This window comes from Gigantopelta aegis, chromosome 10 (assembly GCF_016097555.1).
Source record: "Gigantopelta aegis isolate Gae_Host chromosome 10, Gae_host_genome, whole genome shotgun sequence".
Lineage (NCBI taxonomy): Eukaryota > Metazoa > Mollusca > Gastropoda > Neomphalida > Peltospiridae > Gigantopelta > Gigantopelta aegis.
The window spans coordinates 82,631,305-82,656,286 of NC_054708.1; the positions used below are offsets into that span (position 1 = coordinate 82,631,305).

A 24,982-nucleotide genomic window follows, 5' to 3' on the forward strand; every position below is an offset into this window, starting at 1 on the left:
TAATAAATCAATTTTCAGGGTACCCACAGAATTTTCAAAATAAAATTCCCTGTATTTTCCCTATTGTAAAAGATTGTTCCCTGTTTAATATCCATGATTTGTTTATTGTATACAAGGGCCTCCTGCCACCCCCAATAGCTGTGCCTTCACCTCCAAATACCATAATCAACATATTCAATCTTATTAAAATTAGCTCTACTGGTCTCACCAGTAGATCTAACAGCATTGCGTGGACTCCCATGTCCAGGTGACATTTCATCTATAAATAACAATTTAAATATCGACCAATTACACTTCGCCTTTTATAATGTTATTCGGGAGCATACAGATTCTAAAAATATCTCTCGAGACTATTTATGCAATAGGCGAACTTGTTGGTCTATTTCAACATTGAAAAAAGGGGGGAAAGTGCAGTAATAAACTCTGGATTGTATACTAGTATAAACAGGTTTTATGGCTATACCATCACAGTTTTTTTTCGTCTTGAAACTAATTTTATATAAAATTTTATATTGAAATTAGTTTCTGGCATACTTCGTAATTCACCCAAATCATTTTGTATACCCTCTGCATAAATCCGAATGTTTTCAAATTCTTTTCAAATCACTGGCATGATTTTGCAAGTACGGTTTCGATTGGTCGAATGAAAGGTCAACTGGACATGAGCTCCAACGGGCTGCTGTTAGATCCACATGTAATAGTGGAGCTAATTTTAATTAGATTGCAACATATTGTGACTATATAAACAAAATTACATTTAAAAAAAAAATAATAATAAAACTACTACCAACAGTTCAGTTATTTAATAATGACATGTTTCGGCATATTGCCTTTTTCAAATTAACAATAAGACGACGTAACGTCATCCTGACGTCGTTCTCATCATGACGTCATTGAGACAAACAGATTATTTTTTATTTTTTATACACTCTCATTTCCATTATTGTAATATTGTTTTATCAATTTGTACAGGATCTGCGTAGATACAACAGTAGTCTAAAAACAGCAGGTTAATGCATTGAAAAGTAGCCGTCAAAACAGACATTAGACCACTAACTGTCCATATTGAAATTTTAAAGAACAATGTCACATTTTAAATAGAAAAAGGTAATAATAAGTGTATAAATGCATTTTATAGCAATTTTGTTAAATTACTATAAAGACAAGATTATTTAATTAATTATGGAACATGGAAACACAAAGTAATGTCACTGTACTGCATTGGATATTTATAACGTTACTGAATGCCTAAGATGTGTTTACATGAAATGTAACGTTATCATTAAGTCCATGTGGCGTTTTGGTTCTCAGTTCGTGTATCCAAAAAGTTTCTCTAACTAGTCGATGATGTTCATCATTGCTAAATACTTGTTCAATAGGCATAAAAGAAAAGTTAGATATGGAATGATAATTTGATTAAAGTGGGTATTAACCAACGTAGATTTGCTAGGATATAAATTGATGTCGCTATGATGTCCATTCATACGTAAAGACAGCTTACCCCCTGTTTGTCCTACATATTGCATACTACATTTTGTGCAAGTGATAAGATAAATCACGTTTGAAGAACAGCATGTCATAGTATGTTTTATGGGATAAACGCGTCCAGTTTGACTGCTTTCAAAGTGTGTTTTTTCTTCAAGGAATTTGTTGTTTTTACATTTACTTTTACCACATTTTAATGCAGAGTGCTTTTTATTATCATCATTAGATTGTAGTTTAGAATGAACAAGCATGTCTTTAAGATTATGTGGTCTTTTAAAAGCAACAATTGGTTTACTTTGTGCTAGTATGTTGAGTTTACTTGACTGTTCGAGAATTCCCCAATATCTGTGTAATATACGGCCAATATTTGGTAGGCATGGGTTGTATGTTACGACAAAAGGCATCATTGTTTCTTGTTCAGACGTAGATGCAGGAGATTTGATATGTTTTTCTTTGGGTCCAATTAATGTTTTTTCTATAGCATTATTTACAATGGCAGGAGGGTAAAGTCTATTCAAGAAGTGTTTTTTCAAACTATTTAGTTCAGTTTGTAACGTGTTACTTTTTGAAATGATTCTGGTGTACCTTTTAGCTTGACTGAAAGGAATTCCTTTTTTACATGCCTTGGGGTGAGCTGATTTGAAATGTAAATATTGGTGTGTGTTTGTTACTTTTGTGTGAACAGTTGATGAAAAAGACCCACTATCTGTTTTAATGACATCGACATCTAAAAATGTAACTTTATTCCTTGAATATGTGTATGTAAATTGAATGGTAGGGTGCTGTTGATTGGCAGATTCAATGAATTTATTAAGATCTTGTTCAGAATGGTCCCAAATAAAAAATATGTCATCTATATATATCTAAGCCAAAGTAGCGGCGATCTAACACATTTGCTCAGCAGAACTTTTTCAAAACAACCCATAAATAAATTAGCATAACTAGGGGCCATTCTTGTACCCATTGCAGTGCCTTGTATTTGGATAAAGTTTTCACCATTAAATTGAAAATTATTTGATTCTAATATTGTTGCAACTAGTTTACTAATTGTTTTAATGGGTATGTTGGAGTTGTAATTATCACCAGTTAGAGTTCTTTCTATTGCTTCGTTGTGAGGAATGTTTGTATATAAAGATGAAACGTCCATAGTTACGAGGAATGATTCTATGGATACATTTGGTATATTACGCAATTTTGTAAGAAAGTCCGATGTGTCACGTACATATGAGTTTAATTTTTCGACGTGTGGCTTCAGAATGTCATCTATGAGACACGAAATACGTTCTGTTGGTGAATTACATCCGGATATGATATACAGGTGTGTACATTTCAACTCGTTAATGGGGTTTTTTCCAAGTGTTCCAGTTACTGTTAATATTGTCTAGTCATAAAAACTACAAATGTTCATTGTGATCCTTAAGGAAAATATTAGGCATTGTGTTGTATTATAACTACATGTAAAAGCTACATGCTGAATATAAAGATTATGGTTTACAGATATAACAATACTGTATATAGATTAAGTCTGGTATAACCTTGTACTCTTGACTTCTAGTGTTTTGGGTGCTATATGTAGATCATATAAACATGACATTTTCCTTGGTGGTACAATTTGATATAGTGACCAGATGGTTTTTCATTAAAAATAGATAGATACATGTAGTTTTTTTTAACATACACTAGAAATCACCAGTAGCTATCATTCAATACCCTCATGAAAAACACAAAGGAATCCAAAACACCAATATCTTAGGTTTATTACATTTTACATGATTTTGTTTGTACATATCTATGTATATACAATATAGTACTCAACAAAATTCCCTGATTTGTTTCCATAGTTCCTTACACCCAAATAAAATTCCCTCTATTTCCCTGAATCTGACCAAAATTTAAAATTCCCTGGAATTTTTTTAAACCATTTTCCGTCCTGTGGCTACCCTGATTTTCTGTCGTTCAACAAGTCTTTGCTGCTGCTGTAAGTCATGAAACATTCCAAACAAAAATATTGGATCCCAAGTAGGTGTTCAAGTACAGTTAGTTAGTTTACAAGTTGTAATAAATATTGTGGAGTAGATTATATTCTTACATATGGCGTGCAGTGGAACATATGTCAAAGAGGACTCCTATTATACTGGGGTCGGGACATAGCTCAGTGCTACAGAGCTCGCTTGATGCGCGGTCCGTCTGGGATCCATCCCCATCGGTGGGCCCATTTCTTGTTCCAGCCAGTGCACCACAACTGGCATATCAAAGGCCATGGTATGTGTTATCCTGTCTGTGAGATGGTGCATATATAAAAGATCCCTTGCTGCTAATCGAAAAAAGAGTAGCCCATGAAGTGGTGTCAGTGGGTTTCCTCTCAATATCTGATGTCATATAACGGTAAATAAAATGTGTTGAGTGTGTCCTTAAATAAAACATTTCCTTCCATATATTATACTACCCCGGTAGTCACAAGTTAAGGGCCAGTATAAAATTTAACTTTTTTCAAAAATAAAAATAAAACTCAGTAGCAGTGATAGGTAATGAAAGGTAGGTTACAGACCTGCTTGCTACAGCTGATTTGGTTGGCAGTAGAAAGCCTGTGGCAAATGCATAAAAAATCCAAGATTGTTTGACATTTTAAAACTCTCTCTGACCTAGCAGGGCATCTGCCTGAAAAAAGCATGGTGCATATGAAACGTTTTTATGTTAAAACTTTTCATGTTTGATTAATGTTGGGAGGAAACAAATTTATTTGCAATCTAGCTTGGGATAACCATGACACTTAAACATAAACTGAGTAAACTCTGGTCGAGCCCTGCCATGTGTGAATGATAGCATATCCTTGAGACAAATAGCGAGATGCCTGCAAGTGAGCCATTCCATCATCCATTAACTGCAAGAGTGTTTCCCCATACATGTACCTCTGGTACAGCGAATTGATACCCCTCTCATATAGTGTCCATGTGGCCCTCGAGTTTCTTTAACTAGTATACTACTACAACACACTTCAGACTTTCAACTCTGTCATTTGTAAATACAACAAATAAAATACAACAGTTAGGTTAATTTATTTATTTGCTGAATGTCACAAGACAAGAATAAACTAAATATCACAGCGAACTTTCGGCATAACTCTCAAAAATTGCTCTATGCAGTGTGATAAAATATAGAAATATTGGTACATGTCAGTTGAAGAAATAAACAAAACGGTGGTCAAATAAAAGGGTACAAAAGTAAGAATGAGATACACTGTGTACAAATTAAAACGACACAAACACATTATTTTCCAGATGTACCATAAAACCTGTTCCAAGTGGCTGCTCTGCACCTGTCCAAAAAGACCATCTCACTGTTGCCAATATTTAACATAACAGGCGGTACTGCAAAAAACAACTACTTTAAAAGATCATACAATTAGTATAAACTGACCTGCAATATAATCAGACCTTTGTTTTGTACCCAAGGACTCCAGAAAATTTAATCTGAGCGGTGCAAAACGTGGTGGCCCCTACTTCAATTGCAAAAAGGGGCCATTCACAAATTTCATAAACATTTCTACAAATACGCCTACAAACCAAATGCTAGGAGAGGGAATTGGATAAATATAGAATACTTTGAGCACACAACTCAATACGAGGCAATACTGTTTATCTTGCATGAGTGAATTTATGTCCTTGTCAATTGTCAATTCACGACTGCAAGATAAACGGTATTGCGTAGCGAGTTGGGTATTCTATTTATTACCCATTTTTAACATTTATAATTTTATGAAAATATTTTGAACAATACTTTTGTTGAAAATAAGTTTGCAAGTCAAGAACAAGAGGCCACGTTGAGTCATAGCTGTGACATATATATCGCTGATGACATGACTTCCACCATGGAAACTATTCTTACACACAATTATCTGCCCATATGGGTAATAATACATTCATTTTTGCTAGATATCATTTTGACGAAACAAGTTAACTTCCCAGATACTAAATAATGCAAAATCGACAATGAGACATGCCAAGCACACTGCTTAAACCAGGGAAGATGATGTCACTTACCGAAATGACATCATTTAGCAACTAATACACACCACCAGGTGTGTACGAAACTTGTACTTACACTCAGATGTTCATCAGGTGGGTAATAAATGCCAGTATACACTTTTAAAACAAAACATTGATAAAATATGCTTTACAAAATCAACATGAATTATTGATATACTGTTTTAGGGTGAACGAGAGGCTAAGCATGTGTACAGTTTGAAAATAAATGGCATTAAATCTAGGAAATTACATAATTATGTATATGTAGGTTAATATCATTTCACAATGATAAGTCCTGGACTCTTCAAAACAAAAATAATACAAACTGACCTATATTAAGCAACCACCTATATTAATAAACAACTGTGTTAAGAGTTAGGTGGCTGCTTTATACAGGTTTTCTGTCACAAACACACCTGGGCACGATACTACTAGGGTAGATAGTCGAAGGTGCTTGTCAAAGATTCATTAATCAGTTAAAAATATCTCCGATATTCATTCACAGAATATCTAACATTATGGCACCGTTTACTTTTATCTATACACGTCAAATAATAAAATATATTTTAGGTTATTAATATAACAAACATTTACAAAATGTGTCAACACGAGGGTGAGATCCATAACATACATACATGCATATTGCTAAGAAAACCGGATGTTTTACATATTTAAAAAACCTCACAACATGTAATAAATTAAAACCAGTCTAACACATCAAAACACACTGTTCTGAATCATTATGCTACATGGAGGATACTCCCCGAGTGTCTTGTGATATTATAATTTATCAGCACGAGTTGATAAAAGTATGAAACCCAAGGCTTGCCGAGGATTTTATACTTTTATCAACAAGTGCTAATAAATTATGATATCACAAGACACGAGGGGGGTATTCTTTTTATCATCCATTATTATTCTTTTCATTTAAGACAGTTGTAAACAATGTCAGTAATGTGTGTTGAATGTCAGCGGTAGACTCCTTAACTAACAAAATGGCAGTGGCATGACATCCAGACCTGTCAACCTTTAGTCAAGAGAAAGCAGGTGTGTGTTGAAAAAGCAGGAGATTTTGTCATAAAACAGGAGATTTTTTTAACTGCACACAATTTAACACAACTTTTTAAAAAGTACTAAAATAAGTTATGTGAACACTACATAATGTCATGTATAGGCCTACTTGTCAACCTTAGTTATTGACATTAAAAAAAAAAAAAAATTATATATATATTAAATTTTGTTTTAATTATTTTTAAATATTAATATAATTTAATACATATTTTTAAAAATAATTCTTTTATCCAAAAATCTTAACACTAACAAATTTAAACATTAATTAGTACATTTACGGTATTACACTTACAGGTTGCATCATCGTTATTTTGTTTCGTGAAAAGTAGACCCATGACAAATTTATATAGGCCTAAATCTTATAAATTAATATTCAGTTTTACTACAATAAGGTACAGTGGTGTGGTACTTATTTAAAATCACCACAGCCATGCAATAAATATTGTATTTCCACTAATCAATTAATCATACTTAAAAGCGCATTACTGACATCGTGTGAAATATATCGGAATTATACCTATTTCCGTGAGTAACGTTATGTCAAACACAATATTTATTAATCGTAGGAAAATAATCCCTTGAAGTGTACTCTTGTTACTAACATTTTACTGCACAAACCTACAAATCTAATTGTTTATATAGCTAATTGGTCTTTCTGTTGTCTTCCTTTGACATGTGATTTTGACATCGTGTGTATTGATGCATGCGGTCGCTGTATAATAATACTCTAGCACTTCCAGCCATAGAACTTTGCATTATGTAATCCAGTGGGAAGACATTTTACGAGTCACAGCCACAGGTGTTATTAGGACTAAATTGGATAGTTTTATATATGGCAACACTGAATGTCAATACACAGCCACGGTAGCTTGAATTTTTTTTTATGCTTAGAAAATAACGATTTCCCGGGAGAATCTCCCGCGGAATCCAGGAGGGTTGACAGGTCTAATGGTAGGTTTAGTGCTGAAACAAACACAGTGACGTAACCAAACATTGTCTTGTGATTAAAATTTGACTAATCAAGATTATAAGAAGCGATATGCGAAGATATCGCAAATTATAATGCCAGTGATATCTCCTACGAAAGCCTTTAATGGATGATAAATTCAGTTATCACAGGTGATGTGAATGGGTACAGCTGAATTGATTGTGAAATAAACAACAGACAATAAGCCTAAACAACCGCTTTTCCAAATAAATTACATAACAATGTTAAAAACTCTTGATGTCAATATAAAAAATTCACCTACATGTATGTTAGGTAATTCCAACTGGGCAACCCTTGATTATTAAAAAAATTCTTTGACAAACTAAACGGCTCCACATTTCCAACAAAAAGTCACCTTATTGTTAACATCATCATCATTTCAGTAGTTTAAACTGTGTCTAATGTGTCACGGATTAAAAGCAAAACTGTTGTTTTAACTAGAACCCTTTTACAGAAGAAGTGGTTATAAATTCTATGTAACTGAATGGTGAAGAAAACAAAGTGCAAGTCGTACAAATTTCACATCCGACACACAAAAGGCAAAGGGAACAATAATAATTACAAACTAAATGACTAGAGATGTACACATGGTTTGTGGTTGTAAACCCGTCTAATTTCCATACAACTAGCTATATTGAACTAAAAATTTTAAAGCCGTGGTTTTTAACGGACAACTAGAAAATTGTCAATATAAGAATTTTAGTTTATTTACTGTTTCTATGTCCAACACATCTTAATTCACAAAGCTCTCTTAAGCAACATTGCATTTTCCTTGCATACATGTTTTTTGTATTGCACTGCGAGATCGCAAAGTTGTGTGAGTAAGTGAATTGGGCCCAGGCTGTGTAGCTTAGTGGTAGAGCTTTACATGAGTGTATCCAAGAACCTAGTATCACTGAGACATCCAGGATTAAGTAAGCTGTACATCCCCCAATAAATAATTTTTATCAGATAATGGGGTGGAGAGGGCTTTGTATACAGACTTTCAAATGTATCTTAACATCAAAAGTACACATCCTTTGGTTGTAACAAATCTGACACAATAAATATATAAAGTGCATTCATTCATTCTTCAGACAATTGACGTTCTGAATCAAACTATGGCAGACAATGATTTGGACTAAGAAGACTTTCATTACAGCTGTAGTCTCACAGTAACATCAATCAACAATGGTAGATGCATAAATTTAAAATCTAACATTAATGGAATGCCAAATGCGCAAAGGCAAACCACTATTGTAAGCAGGGTTTTGATGCTTCGATCCTGCGAAGTGCCATTCAGTTTAATACATACTGTAATGGCATTTGGTCTCCATCATCACAACCCTCACTAGATCTGTGCATGATCGAGCAGTGTTTGAGAAAATCTTTAATATCGGTTCAGCTGTAAGTATAAGTTGTGACAACTGCTGTGTTGTTATACAGGCATGTACAGGGGACGGTGGGCATTTCTTGCTCAGGTTGAACACTATATTTTTAAAGATTGGCCGAAGCTTTCCAAAAGTAATCACTTGTGAGATCACAACTTAATGGCACATTTATGATTGTCATAAACAACAAAGATGGGCACATCATCATTAAAACAAAACAAAAAACCTCAATGATAGATATGGACAAAGACTGACTGACCAAACCCCCCCGCCCCCCCAATTTAAAAAAAAAAAATAACTAGGTGCTCAAACATTTTATGTCTCAGAAGGTCTTAACTAAAGTCAACGGATCATCTTCCATTAGACCAAACAAAACAGAATTGGCAAAAATTTCACAGCACAAAAGAACAAGATGAAATGCATTTGTGAAAACTTGGTCATGAAAGTGGCAAGGGACATAATAGATATGGAATTGACTAACGTTAAATCATAGGGTGTTTTGTCAGTCAGGTCTGATGGCAATCAGAATTCAGTTTTATTCACATCTATGAATATTCTGACTGCACAGAAATTAAGAAAACTTGCACCATTTACTCTTGTCTTGAATATTTAACCTGACCTCAGACTCTTTCTCCTACACCATGGAAGGCCCAAACATCACAACAGCCAATCAAATGTCTAATATCGTCCTGTGAATCCTGGTTAGCATGTTCTGGTCATGTGATAGCTACTTCCTTCTTTCTCTTTCATTTTCAGTTAATTTGGCCACATTTTACCAATGATTTAGAAAAAACAACAAACACCTCAATATTTTAACCAATAGATTGACATAAATAAATTAAACATATATTTTTGTGTTTTGATTCTTGCTTTGTCATTGTATTGTAATTTGATTTTGTTTAATAGTATCACTAAACACTAATGCACAACAATGATTTATAAATATAAACAAGGTGTAATTATCGACATACAGCACATAGTTAATATCAGTAAAGTGAAGCCTTTCTAAACAGGAGGAGACCAAGTAAAAAGTAAATTTTCAAGGAATATCTGGTTTAGAGAGAATTCCGGTTTACCAAAATTGAATGATCTGGTTTTGAGGGGTTTCACTGTACATGTCTACAGGTACACCTGTTCAACTCTATTAACTGGTCACTTTAATCGTGTAAGTAGCCACCTGTTGTACGAGTCGACCTACAAACTCTCTCAAACCACCTGACCTGTATTAAGCAGCCATCCATTTCAATGGGCCACATAACATCTCTTGACTACTAGTATTCTCTCAAATCATGGCATGTGGACAGTTCCACCTGACTTAAGGCCATTTTCTGTACCTTGTATTGTATTGTACAACCACCTGTCTAAAGAGATCACATGATACTCAGATCATGTACCAATAACTTGTATTGTACAGCCACCTGTCTAAAGAGGTCACTTGATACTCAAATCATGTACCAATTAACTTGTAGTGTACAGCCACTTGTCTAAAAAGGCCAACTGATACTCAGACCATGTACCCATTAACTTGTACTGTACAGCCACCTGTATAAAGAGGTCACCTGATACTCAAATCATGTACCAATTAACTTGTACTGTACAGCCACCTGTCTTAATAGACCACCTCTTAACTGAAGTTGTCAATGTTGCAGATGTCTTTGTCATCACCCTCTACATGGTTGCTTGACACAGATTTCATGCTAGTTTTGTGCGAGAGTTTTCCTGAAATCTGCCAAGTCATTCGACTTCATTGCGCCCACTGAAACAGGAAGGAAACCTCCAGGACCGCGAGCCCCCAACAACTCGCAGCGCCATCCAGTCTTCAACGTTGTTAACGTTACAGATGTCTTTCTCATCTCCATCGAGACTGGACCCGTGGTCGCACTGAATCTTACTGATGGACGTCAGGTCGGTGCTGTTACATTCACAACCTGAAGATAAACTGAAAACTAGAAACGAAGTACGTGGAAGATGCATACACCATACATGTACAATCTAATACGATACCACAACTTGTAGATAAAGCAGTGAAAACTAGAAATACGTACATGGAGCATATGTACCCCATATCTGTATAATGTAATACAGTGTGTGTACTTCTAAGGCGATGTCACACGATACAAGTGCATGGTACAAGAATAGCCATGCGAATAACCGATTGCATAACAATGATGAAATCACAATGTTTGTTTTGTCAATCAGCAACTCTCGTATGTGAGAGAGAGAGAGACAAAAAGAAGGGAGAGAGAGAGAGAGACATTTGATATTGTTTCTTGACATTAATTAAACAAACTAAAATCTCACTGATATCGTCGTCTGAGCAATCTCTGACACGACTGGTGGGCCGCTTGTTGGGCTGTTTTTTGAGGATGATGACAACCCCGCGCAGGAACTTGAAGACTCCCAGGTCGAGCACGCTCTGTCTGATGTCTGCATTCTTCACGTGCTGGCACAGCCATGTCTTCACGTAACAGAAGTCTACACTCAGCTGGTGAGCACCAAAATAACTGAAACAACACAGTGAATACAAGATAAAGTCTACACCCAGCTGGTGTGCGCCAAAATAACTGAAACACAGTGAATACAAGTTAAAGTCTACACCCAGCTGGTGAGCACTAAAATAACTAAAACAACACAGTCAATACAAGATAAAGTCTACACCCAGCTGATGAGCACCAAAATAACTGAAACAACACAGTCAACACAAGTTAAAGTCTACACCCAGCTGGTGAGCACCAAAATAGCTCACACAACAGTCAATACAAGTTAAAGTCTACACCCAGAAACAAGTCAATACAAGTTAAAGTCTACACCCAGTTAGTGAGCACCAAAATAACTGAAACACAGTCAGTACAATTCAGTCTACACCCAGCTGGTGAGTACCAAAATAACTGAAACAACACAGTCAATACAAGTTAAAGTCTACACCCAGCTGGTGAGCACCGAAATAACTGAAACAACACAGTACAAGTTCAAGTCTACACCCAGCTGGTGAGCACCAAAATAACTGAAACACAGTGAATACAAGTTAAAGTCTACACCCAGCTAGTGAGCACCAAAATAACTGAAACAACACAGTGAATACAATTCAGTCTACACCCAACTGGTGAGCACCAAAATAACTGAAATAACAGCCAATACAAGAAAGTCTAACCCAGCCAAAAATAACTGAAACAAAGTCAATACAAAAGTCTACACCCAGCTGGTGAGCACCAAAATAACTGAAACAACACAGTGAATGTAATTCAGTCTACACCCAGCTGGTGAGCACCAAAATAACTGAAACACAGTGAATACAAGTTAAAGTCTACACCCAGCTGGTGAGCACCAAAATAACTGAAACAACACAGTGAATGTAATTCAGTCTACACCCAGCTGGTGAGCACCAAAATAACTGAAACACAGTGAATACAAGTTAAAGTCTACACCCAGCTGGTGAGCACCACAATAACTGAAACAACACAGTGAATACAATTTAAAGTCTATACCCAGATGGTGAGCACCAAAATAACTGAAACACAGTGAATACAATTCAGTCTACACCCAGCTGGTGAGCACCAAAATAACTGAAACAACACAGTGAATACAAGTTAATAATGCATAAAGATGCATATGGTGCCTCCTTTATTCCCCCATGTCATTAACTTTAGGACAACCCAAATGATATATTGTTTGTTTTTCATATTTTACCTGAATTTAATTTTCTCTTTGAGAATGACATCCGTCCATGCCTGACAGAGTGAAACGGTTGCCATGGAGATGACACCAAGTTGTGAAGGGAAATTTAATTTGCTGACTCCTTCGATGACTGGTTCGAGCACCGACTCCAACACTTCTTCCACATAGGCATTGGCTTTGGTTGGGAAGTCTGAAGAAAATATTGTTTACTAGATATACAAGCTATGTAACATTTTCAATAATCTCAGCACTTTTTAAATTATGGCTACTAGGTGTCTAACACGGTTATTTTGACACTTTGTTGAGACAGAAAAAAAGAAAGAAGAAACCTGCTGCCGCCATGTTACAGGCTATTCCTGCTGAAAGGTATTTTAATATGGAGTTCCCAAAGACAGGACAGTATATACCATGATATTTGATGTACCTGTTGTTGGGTACTGTTTAGGACAGAGGTAAAACCAAATCACAGAGACTGATCAATAATGCAACCCATCGCACCTCAGCACTCTACCGAATGAGCTAAATGCAGCCCCCATAGACAAAGAAATCACTTCATTTCATAACATGGTTTGTTACAGTCACAGAAAAAATGAAAGAATACTATAAAAATAAATGATGAATGTTAAGACAATGTTTTGGGTTTTCTTTATTGGCACCAGTGGCACTGATGTTAAGCCATTTACTTTAAAGCTTGTAGGTTGTGAGTTCTAATCTCAGTCACAGCTCTAACCCACAGCTCAGAGAGATGGTGTTAGATCATCGAACTGACATTTCTTTCACCGACTGCTGACTAGTAATATTATCTTTCTAAGATACACAGCCCATATAGCTATGGTGTATACCCAGGACAGTGTGCTTGAACACTTGCATATATGACAAAAATACATGAGATGGGAAAGATGTTTGGCAGTTATGTTGATCAATAAGCAATCTGACATTATTGAAGGACTGTCACATTCAGTTATGGTCAATAAAACAAAATCTCATACTATTTATATCGCAGTAGACACAATCTCATACTATTTATATCGCAGTAGACACAATCTCATACTACTTATATCGCAGTAGACACAATCTCATACTACTTATATCGCAGTAGACACAATCTCATACTATTTATATCGCAGTACACACAATCTCATACTACTTATATCGCAGTAGACACAATCTCATACTATTTATATCGCAGTACACACAATCTCATACTACTTATATCGCAGTACACACAATCTCATACTACTTATATCGCAGTAGACACAATCTCATACTATTTATATCGCAGTACACACAATCTCATACTACTTATATCGCAGTACACACAATCTCGTACTACTTGTATCGCAGTACACACAATCTCATACTACTTATATCGCAGTACACACAATCTCGTACTACTTGTATCGCAGTACACACAATCTCGTACTACTTGTATCGCAGTAGACACAATCTCCTACTATTTCTATCGCAGTACACACAATCTCCTACTATTTATATCGCAGTAGACACAATCTCGTACTACTTATATCGCAGTAGACACAATCTCGTACTACTTATATCGCAGTAGACACAATCTCGTACTACTTATATCGCAGTACACACAATCTCGTACTACTTATATCGCAGTACACACAATCTCGTACTACTTATATCGCAGTACACACAATCTCGTACTACTTATATCGCAGTACACACAATCTCGTACTACTTATATCGCAGTAGACACAATCTCGTACTACTTATATCGCAGTAGACACAATCTCGTACTACTTATATCGCAGTAGACACAATCTCGTACTACTTATATCGCAGTAGACACAATCTCGTACTATTTATATCGCAGTACACACAATCTCGTACTACTTATATCGCAGTAGACACAATCTCGTACTACTTATATCGCAGTAGACACAATCTCGTACTATTTATATCGCAGTACACACAATCTCATATCGCAGTACACACAATCTCATACTACTTATATCGCAGTACACACAATCTCATACTACTTATATCGCAGTACACACAATCTCATACTACTTATATCGCAGTAGACACAATCTCATACTATTTATATCGCAGTACACACAATCTCATACTACTTATATCGCAGTACACACAATCTCATACTATTTATATCGCAGTACACACAATCTCATACTACTTATATCGCAGTAGACACAATCTCATACTATTTATATCGCAGTAGACACAATCTCGTACTATTTATATCGCAGTAGACACAATCTCATACTATTTATATCGCAGTAGACACAATCTCATACTATTTATATCGTAGTTAACACACATTGTCAGGAAATCTGTAACGTCTTACCAAGTGGTGTTTTTCTTTTCCAGCCCTTCCCAAGAGGCATATTTTCGCGCAGGAAGTTAAAAGCAATTTGACCGCACTTCTCCGAGAATAGCTTCATTGACACACCAGACCTACCCTGCACAAATCAAATTATTTAATCTTCAATATTGTATGAATAAAGAAAATTTAATTTCTTTAACTATTTTCTTCCCAAAGGATATGTGATACTGTCAGTGCTGCAGTACAAACTATTGCTGTCAGTCTCAACCAAGCTTTCATAATTTAAGAATATTCATATTTATTACTTATTTAATAGTCATTCAGTGCCATTAGATATAAACCACATGTTAACAAATTCTTAGTTTTAGCTAGATCTCCAACTTATTGCTCGAAGTCAATGTGTTCTATTCTCTAGAGCTCTACATCTTTAGCAGGCTGTTCAAGGCTGATATTCTCTAACTTGCAGCTCAGAGTTGATGTTTTTTAACCAGCAGCTCAAAGTTGATATTCTCTAACTTGCTGCTCAAATTTGATATTCTTTAACATGTTGCACAAAGTTAATATTTTCTAGCTACATGTATATATCTCTAACACGTAATTCAAACTTGATGTTATCTAGTTTTACATGTATCTCTAGCATGCTGTTCAAAGTTGCTAGTTTCTAGTTATTAACCCTAACCTGCAGCTCAATGACTGATAAATTACTGACATCTCTACCATACAACTCAAAGTTGATACTAATATGCAACTCAATGTCTGATAAATTACTAACATCTCTACCATATAGATTTCTCGTTCCAGCCAGTGACTGAGGCCGTGGTATGTGTCATCCTGTCTGTGGGAAGGTGCATATTAAACATCCCTTGCTACAAATAGAAAACTGTAGCGGGTTTCCTCTCTAAGACTATGTCAAAATTACCAAATGTTTGACATCCAATAGCCGATGATTAATAAATCAATGTGCTCTAGTGGTGTCATTAAACAAAACAAACAAACAAATTCCCATACAGCTCAAAGTTGATACTCACCTGCAGCTCAATATCTGATAAATTAGTAACGTCTCTACCATACAACTCAAAGTTGAAACTAACCTGCAGCTAAATGTTTAATAAATTAGAAAATTTGTTTCTAATTTCCATTATTATTCCTACTTACCTAGTGCTAGCACAACCAATATGCTGTACAACCTGTCATAACCTCCACTGCAGAATTGTCTTCCCTTGCCAAATGTATATTAGCACATCCGCACGTGGGTAAACCATCAACCTTGTCTCGATTCAAAGTTGATACTAACCTGCAGCTCAAAGTTGATACTAACCTGCAGCTCAAAGCGGATACTAACCTGCAGCTCAAAGTTGATACTAACCTGCAGCTCAAAGTTGATACTAACCTCCAGATCAAAGTTGATACTAACCTGCAGCAAAAAGTTGATACTAAGCTGCAGCTCAGTTGATACTAAGTTGCAGCTCAGTTGATACTAACCTGCAAATCAAAGTTGATACTAAGCTGCAGCTCAGTTGATACTAACCTGCAGATCAAAGTTGATACTAACCCACAGCTCAGTTGATACTAACCTGCAGCTCAAAGTTGATGTTTCCGATGTGCTGGTACATCTGAGTGATCTGTGACAGGTAGAGCTGGTCGCTGGGCATGGTGAGGCCGACTGCCGCTGACTTGGACACCAGCTGCTGCAGCTGGATGGTTGACCGCTTCGTCTCGTCCACCAGCAGATGCAGGTCCGTGTGGGTCAGCAAGAGGAACGCCCCCACCGCCCACGCACTCAGCAGCTGCTGAGTCTTCTTGATGCACCACGTGTGGGCGGCCCGGCTCGACACCAGCAGCCGCAGACAGATGTCGGCCGCCAGGCGCAGGTCCACAGGCTGTCGCGGCAGGAGATCACAGTCTGTAACACACATACAGAGGGAGAGAAAGTGAATATGTGCTGCTGCTGGGTGAGATGAGAAACATCAGTCCAAAACTTGATAAGTTAAATTTTGTTTTGTTTAACGACACCACTAGAGCACATTGATTAATTAATCATCAGCCACTGGATGTCAAACATTTGGTAATTCTCATCAGAGGAAATCTGCTACATTTTCTCTAATGCAGCGAGGTATCTTTTATATGCACTTTCCCACAGACAGGAAAGCACATACCACAGCCTTTGACCAGTCGTGGTGCACTGGTTGGAACATGATAAAACCCAGTCAGTTGAATGGATCTACCGAGGTGGTTCGAGAGTGAGAGAAAGTAAATAGTTATTGTTATGTGCTGCAAGGTGGGATGGGAAATATCAGTCCAAAACTGGAAAAGAAAATCTGTGTTAAACTTTATATCTCAAAAACATAGTTATACATGACTGTACTGAAAGTATCTGGTGTTAATATGTATTAAAAATGTTAATCAAAAGATGGAAGAGTGGATGGAAGAGTGGATGGAAGAGTGGATGCATGGGTGGATGGACGGAAGGAGAATACAGATGAATGGATGATGGCTAGAAGTGTACAAATGGATGGATGGATGAAGAGTAAAAAATAATGAATTGATTGATGGATGCAGTGTGAAAATGGATGAATGAATTAATGGATGGATGAATAAGTTTAGATGGATTCATGGGATATATAAGGGATGGATGCATGGATGGATAGATGGATGGATGAATAGATAGATGGATAGATAGATGTATAGATAAATGGATGGATGGATGAATGGAAAAGTGTAGAAATGGATGAATTAATGGATTAATAGATTGATGGATCAAGTGGTGTAGATGGATTTATGGATGGATGGTTGGACAGACAATTGGACATAAAAGTGAACTGATGGATAATAAATGATGTCTATTTTAAGTACTGGATAGGAGAACATTCTGCATTGTTTTGTTATTGAAAAATTTATTAATTTCTGCCTGAACAGACGGCTTAATCAAAAAACCAACTGACAAATGGGCAGGTTTGCCTATTGTTGTGAGTTGTGTGTTAATCGTGGAGTGAGTGAATCAATAGTCACTGTCTGCTGAGTGTTCTTCAGCCAACACTAACTAATTGTCTCATCTCCACATAACTCACTTTTATCAGCTCCAGCAATCCTCTTTTTACAAATACAATGAGATCTTTTTCTAATATCGAGGCAATTCCGAACTAGCATCTATGTCAGCTCGAGTAATTCCTCCTATCCCTGATGAATCGTGATAAGAGATCTAACCAGATTTGTGAGTGATTCACATAAATGAATCGTGATAAGAGATCTAACCAGATTTGTGAATGATTCACATAAATGAATCCTGCTCCCTGAAAACTCCTTGTTCCGTTATCCACGACAAAGCAGAATTGAATTTCATGCATATATACTAATTATGGAAGGAAGACACATTGTACAGAAACTTTAAATGATCTAGTAAAGTCCAAAATACCATACTAAAACATTTCATATCATATCTTAGGAAAGAGAAGAGAAGGCAAGGCAAGAGACAGGAAGGGAAGGGAACGGACATGAAAGGAAAGGACAACAACAAAAAAAGAGACAGGATGGAGAAGGGCTGGAAAGTGATGAGAAGGCAAAGCAAGGCAAGGCACGGCAAACCAAGTAAGGGAAAGGCAAAGCAAGGCAAGGCACGGCAAACCAAGTAAGGGAAAGGCAAAGCATAGCATGGAATGGCATCTTAAGGAAGAGAAAGAAAGAAATGTTTTATTTACATTTTATTTACGGCTATATGGCGTCAGACATATGGTTAAGTACCACACAGATATTGAGACAGGAAACCCACTGTCGCCACTTCTTGGGCTACTCTTTTTCGATTAGCAGCAAGGGATCTTTTATATGCACCATCCCACAGACAGGGTAGTACATACTACAGCCTTTGATATACCAGTCGTGGTGCACTGGCTGGAAGGAGAAATAGCCCAATCAATCCCAGACCAACTGCGCATCGAACGAGCACTTTACCACTGGGCTACGTCCCACCCCCATAAGGAAGAGAAAGTAAGTGGAAACTAGACAACATATTTAAAACAACCAAAACCCCCAAGATAACACAAAGCAAGCAGAGGGAAAGAGATGGATGGGATGGGAAGGTTCCAATACACTGCTATGGTCCCACAACTCAGTTATTGGAGCTGTTTGTTCAGAACAGAGATGGTTCACGGTGGATGGATAGTGAGTTAATTACGAAACAAAATATTAGTTATTATATCTAACGCACTATTTACATACACTATAACAGTGACTGTACCTTGTAAGCGCGAGCCCGGTAAGACGATGCCCAGACTTCTCCACACCTCCTCCGCGAGATTGGTGAGGGGCCTGAACGAGTCTCTGAGCAGGATGCCAGTGCGGGTGCAGTACTTTCGGTTGACGAGGGGGCATGGGTAACACTTGTCACTGACACTGGACGACGCAGCGCTGCTCAGGTCTGAATACAACACACAAAACACAGGGATAATATCATGTGTATGATTCCACTCACTGATATTATTAAAAAAAGGAATGTTTGTTTAAAGGAGGGGACAATTAAGGCAATTGGCCTGGTATGCATATTCAACGATATATAATGCACATTATTGCTTAATATCAACAAGTATAATCGTATAGTTAATTAATAAAACAGTTAAATCTGACGACTATTATATATAACGGGCACAGCCATTTTGTACCATCCCAATGAATACGCCCTCTGGCGAGCTGGTGGTTACGTAATGCCTAATGTGTCACGTCAGGAATTAGTCTTCGAACTGAAGAAACAAGACATACTTGATTTTTGCGGATGCATCGCAATGTTCTGTAATAATATCCACCCTAGTAAGCCAGCACCAATTATATATTATTTTCCAATGCAAAATAAACCACCATTGTCAAAGTGTTGAAATAACTGTATTATGTTTCGTACATAAATTAATCCACATACTGAAACAATAATCGTTGTGTTTTCTTGGTTAATTGGTCTTTTCTTTCCATGGCCTGTACCTGTGGTTCCTGATTGGCAGGTGTATATTTAGACAGTCCCCAGACACTATGTCTAGACACACTAAAAAGATGTGCCTCTTTTATGAAGATCATAGGGTATTGTATGATAACAGCACGGATACACCTCAAATCATAATGGACATTACCAACCACCCTGCTTTATTACTGTAAGCAATTCTGTAAAACCCTTGATTAAGTAGACTTTCCCATCTAAAATCACAAAACTGACCAATTACGTCGTCCCAAAGAAAAGTATCACTTGGGTATTGTGAGTGGTAATTTTTGCTCGAACGTGCTCTACCAATAGGCCTAATAATATGCATTTTTTCTTTGGATTTAAAAAATAATAATAATATAACTCCATTTCGTTCTACTGATGTAACCTGAAATATATTTAGTTAAATAGTTTATTATACTATCAAGTCATTTATGTTGTTTTACAAGTCAGGTTGATGAAAGCGAAGCGCCTTGTCGTAAATTAGAGCATTTGTTTACACTGTGCATAGACGAGATGGACGGAGCTGATGTCACTTCGCCCCAAGCTATACCACCGGACGTCACAAAAACGAAACAAAATGGCTGCCCCCAGTTAGCAGGAATAATCATGTTTTTATTAACTCTAAAATTACGCGTTTTTCATTTGTTAAAGTGTCAGTATATGTTGGTGGTCCGGGTATGCATCTTTCCAACACATAAGGCTCTTGTTTGAGTTGACCCTACCTTTAACAACATCTCGGAACATTTCTGAAACCAAGGCTCTTTGGTGTGTAACAAACACATCATGGTTATTTTAACTCTTGATCTACAGATTGAGAGGAGATATTTACTGCATGCCAAATCAACAAATGGAAGTTAAAAGTGGAATCTGAAAATATTGAGGTCATGTGTTTTTCTTTAACACCACTACAAGAATACATTCATTAATTGGATGTCAAACATTGTGATACATAGTCATTGGACAAAATCTGCTACATTCACAATCAAAGGATATTTAATATACACAATCCCAGAGGCGGGACAGCACATAACATGGCTTTTAATATACCAGTTGAAGGGCAATGGTGGGGATGAGGAAAATATCAGAAAATGAGTCCACTGAGGGATTTGATCCTGTGACCCAAGCATCGAAGACGACGGCTCTACCAACCGATCTAGATCCTACCCCACTGAATCTGGAAAATATATAGAGGTTATTACCCTCGTGTTTTTCGGTATCGTTAATATCATATATTAGGAATAGAAATTGTATTGTGTGACCCTCTGGCAAGCATAATACATTATTTTTATTCCTAATATATGATATTGACGATACCGAAATACACGAGGGTAATAATCTCTTTATCATATAAGCTCAAGCTTAATACAACATGTTTTTGTAAACTGTACACGCAACTTTAATTCCAGTCCGCCATTACTGGATATTCAAATGTCGTAAGAATATGTGGCGCAGTGTATTTTTGAATGGAAATGACGTCAAACTCGAATGACATCATTTTGGATATTCTTACATCAAAATAAAGTTATGCCTAACATTTTTTGTTTTCTGAACGCTGGACAGCTTTCAGTGTCAAATTGCCATTGAAATCATTTTATTTGATGACTATGAATGCATACGTCAGTCATGGAGTGTCACCCAAGTACGTTTGCTTAAATGTCAATAAACCTAGTGCCGAGACCTCGACTAATTTACATCTAGTTTGCAAAGTTATCAAATTCTTAAAGTATGTGATCTGAAAAATATCACATACTTTGATTGCACTGAAAATGTAAGATATTATATGATAAATTTCCTTATTAAATCATCAAAAAAGCTAATTTGGAAAATCAAGTAAATACAATTTTATAAACAGCTTTACTCTTGCCTCATTTTATTTTAACTTGATTATCATTGTTATGTCCAATTAAGGTGCAAGCATGCTGTCTTGGGCACACACCTCAGTTGTATGGGCTACATGCCCAGAACAGAGGTTAATGGTTGTTTCTTACTTGTTTTTTGAGAGTGGCCTTACTCTCCCTCATTAATCCATTAAAAACTGACACTGGGGAGGTGCTGGTACTGGTAGTACTAAACCAAATAACTTCCGGCTGGGTCAAAGCTCAAGATGCACCCAACATTTGATAGACAAGTGAACACCACAAATCCTGTGATTGGTGATAAATGTGAGTGTGTTGGTTGTAAAAAAAAAAAAAAGTTTCATCTGGGTAAAAAAAAAAATGCAATTTTATTTCATCTGGTACCACTGTGTCAAGTAGCCTTGTGCTTGAAACATGTATGGGGTACCTGTAAAAAAAAGTACTCGAATTATGTGCGGAACTAGGGTAGTCATAGACTCTACCTGTTTTCTCAGAAATGAGCAGCTTGACCCCCAATTTTTTCTGATTCACTTTAAGGGTGAGAGGTGCTAGTATTCATATCTGTGGTGTTTATGTCGATTGATATGCTGCAGGTAGGAGTTTTAGCCACATATGTTACTATTGTCGTCTATGGGATTTGATTTGGTAGTATACACCCTACTGGGATACAAAGCCAGTATTTCCCGGCCTTGATGCAGGTGGTTTAACCTAGACCAGTTCTTTTATCTCACCATCAATAACACTTACATATACATCTAGAACAGAGCCATTACTTCTCAGTACTGAACCCAGTACAAGTGTAATAAAACAGCCATTTATCAAGCCCGTTGAATCAGAACTGATTAAAAAAAACTAAATCCCCTGGCAGACATGCCTCATGCATTATCACTTTCTCTATAAAGTAAAGGGTAATCTTGTAATATTTCCATCATTTACAGTCACTGGGTCTTAATTTGCCCCACAGGAAAACTGGCTAGGAGTACAGGGTACGTAACATCTCTGAAATTATATTATAGATTATCTTATGTATCTGCAGACATTTACACCAAGCCTAGTGGAAATCTCAAGTGACAGTCAAGTACAGAGAGGTTTTCAAGCAAGCCCTTAAACGCTTAATGTCAGCAGAAATCTCCAGAGGAAAGTTATAGATTTGTCTACTCGGATTCCACTTTCAGGTGTACGTGAGTACACAAGTACACCTACACAAGGAAGGGTAATGTTTGTTTAATGACATTACTGAATCAGTACATGTTACGATGGACAAAGACTGAGTAAAAAGGAAAGGAATATTTGTTTAATGACACCCCAGCACATTAATGAATCAGTAACAGTTAGGTGGGAGAAAGACTGGGTAAAAAGGAAAGGAATATTTGTTTAATGACACCCCAGCACATTACTGAATCAGTACATGTTAGGATGGACAAAGACTGGGTAAAAAGGAAAGGAATATTTGTTTAATGACACCCCAGCACATTACTGAATCAGTACATGTTAGGATGGACAAAGACTGGGTAAAAAGGAAAGGAATATTTGTTTAATGACACCCCAGCACATTAATGAATCAGTACCAGTTAGGTGGGAGAAAGACTGGGTAAAAAGGAAAGGAATATTTGTTTAACGACACCCCAGCACATTACTGAATCAGTACATGTTAGGATGGACAAAGACTGGGTAAAAAGGAAAGGAATATTTGTTTAATGACACCCCAGCACATTACTGAATCAGTACCAGTTAGGTGGGAGAAAGACTGGGTAAAAAGGAAAGGAATATTTGTTTAATGACACCCCAGCACATTACTGAATCAGTACATGTTAGGATGGACAAAGACTGGGTAAAAAGGAAAGGAATATTTGTTTAATGACACCCCAGCACATTATTGAATCAGTACCAGTTAGGTGGGAGAAAGACTGGGTAAAAAGGAAAGGAATATTTGTTTAATGACACCCCAGCACATTACTGAATCAGTACATGTTAGGATGGACAAAGACTGGGTAAAAAGGAAAGGAATATTTGTTTAATGACACCCCAGCACATTACTGAATCAGTACCAGTTAGGTGGGAGAAAGACTGGGTAAAAAGGAAAGGAATATTTGTTTAATGACACCCCAGCACATTACTGAATCAGTACATGTTAGGATGGACAAAGACTGGGTAAAAAGGAAAGGAATATTTGTTTAATGACACCCCAGCACATTATTGAATCAGTACCAGTTAGGTGGGAGAAAGACTGGGTAAAAAGGAAAGGAATATTTGTTTAATGACACCCCAGCACATTACTGAATCAGTACATGTTAGGATGGACAAAGACTGGGTAAAAAGGAAAGGAATATTTGTTTAATGACACCCCAGCACATTACTGAATCAGTACCAGTTAGGTGGGAGAAAGACTGGGTAAAAAGGAAAGGAATATTTGTTTAATGACACCCCAGCACATTACTGAATCAATACCAGTTAGGTGGGAGAAAGACTGGGTAAAAAGGAAAGGAATATTTGTTTAATGACACCCCAGCACATTAATGAATCAATACCAGTTAGGTGGGAGAAAGACTGGTTAAAAGGAAAGGAAAATTTGTTTAATGACACCCCAGCACATTACTGAATCAGTACCAGTTAGGTGGGAGAAAGACTGGGTAAAAAGGAAAGGAATGATGTTTACGGACACCCCAGAACATTAATAAATCTGTACCAGTTAGGTGGGAGAACGACCGGATAAAAAGGAAGGTAATATTCAGTGATACCCTAGCACATTGTTTAACATGCAGCTATTAAATGTTAAATATATGTATATGAGAACTAACACACAACAAAACAAGTTATCTTTAGCTGCCCCACTGTTCTGCCCCAGGCAAAATTTATACACATTTTCTAACTGATAAAAGAGCCAGCGTGACAGTACCAGTTTTTCTCTTTCACTTCCTATATCAAAAGTACAATTATCATGTTAATCTATGACACCTATTACAGACAGGTTTTTAAATGTGGTGTGGTGGTGTTCCAATAAGTCAACTCTACAACCACCTGTTAATTACATTATGGTACGGTTCTCAGAACAAAACAATAAATACATGCTGAGCACAAACTAGTGAGATTTAGCTGCCTGTCTGTGCTGTGTGGAATAACGACATGGACACTCTGTAATGGAACATATCTGTACTATCAGAAGGCTGTCAGAATGCTGTCAGAGATGCTTGGAGTAATGACATACATATATCTGTACTGTCAGTGTGTCGTCACATCTGAC

General features: G+C 36.8%; 1 protein-coding gene across 3 annotated transcripts in view; it reads right to left on the minus strand.

Moving 5' to 3' along the window:
- Positions 1-4,530: 4,530 nt before the first annotated feature.
- Positions 4,531-24,982, minus strand: part of LOC121382890 — a 110,605-nt gene continuing 90,153 nt past the window's right edge. For all 3 annotated transcript variants that reach the window (XM_041512570.1, XM_041512569.1, XM_041512571.1), the window contains 6 exons: positions 19,157-19,336; positions 16,500-16,828; positions 14,947-15,061; positions 12,627-12,804; positions 11,241-11,443; positions 4,531-10,867 (listed from right to left, as the gene is read on the minus strand). In XM_041512570.1, coding sequence (XP_041368504.1) covers positions 10,674-10,867; positions 11,241-11,443; positions 12,627-12,804; positions 14,947-15,061; positions 16,500-16,828; positions 19,157-19,336 — 1,199 coding nt within the window. In that variant the 3' untranslated portion in view covers positions 4,531-10,673. The remainder of the gene's footprint in view (positions 10,868-11,240; positions 11,444-12,626; positions 12,805-14,946; positions 15,062-16,499; positions 16,829-19,156; positions 19,337-24,982) is intronic.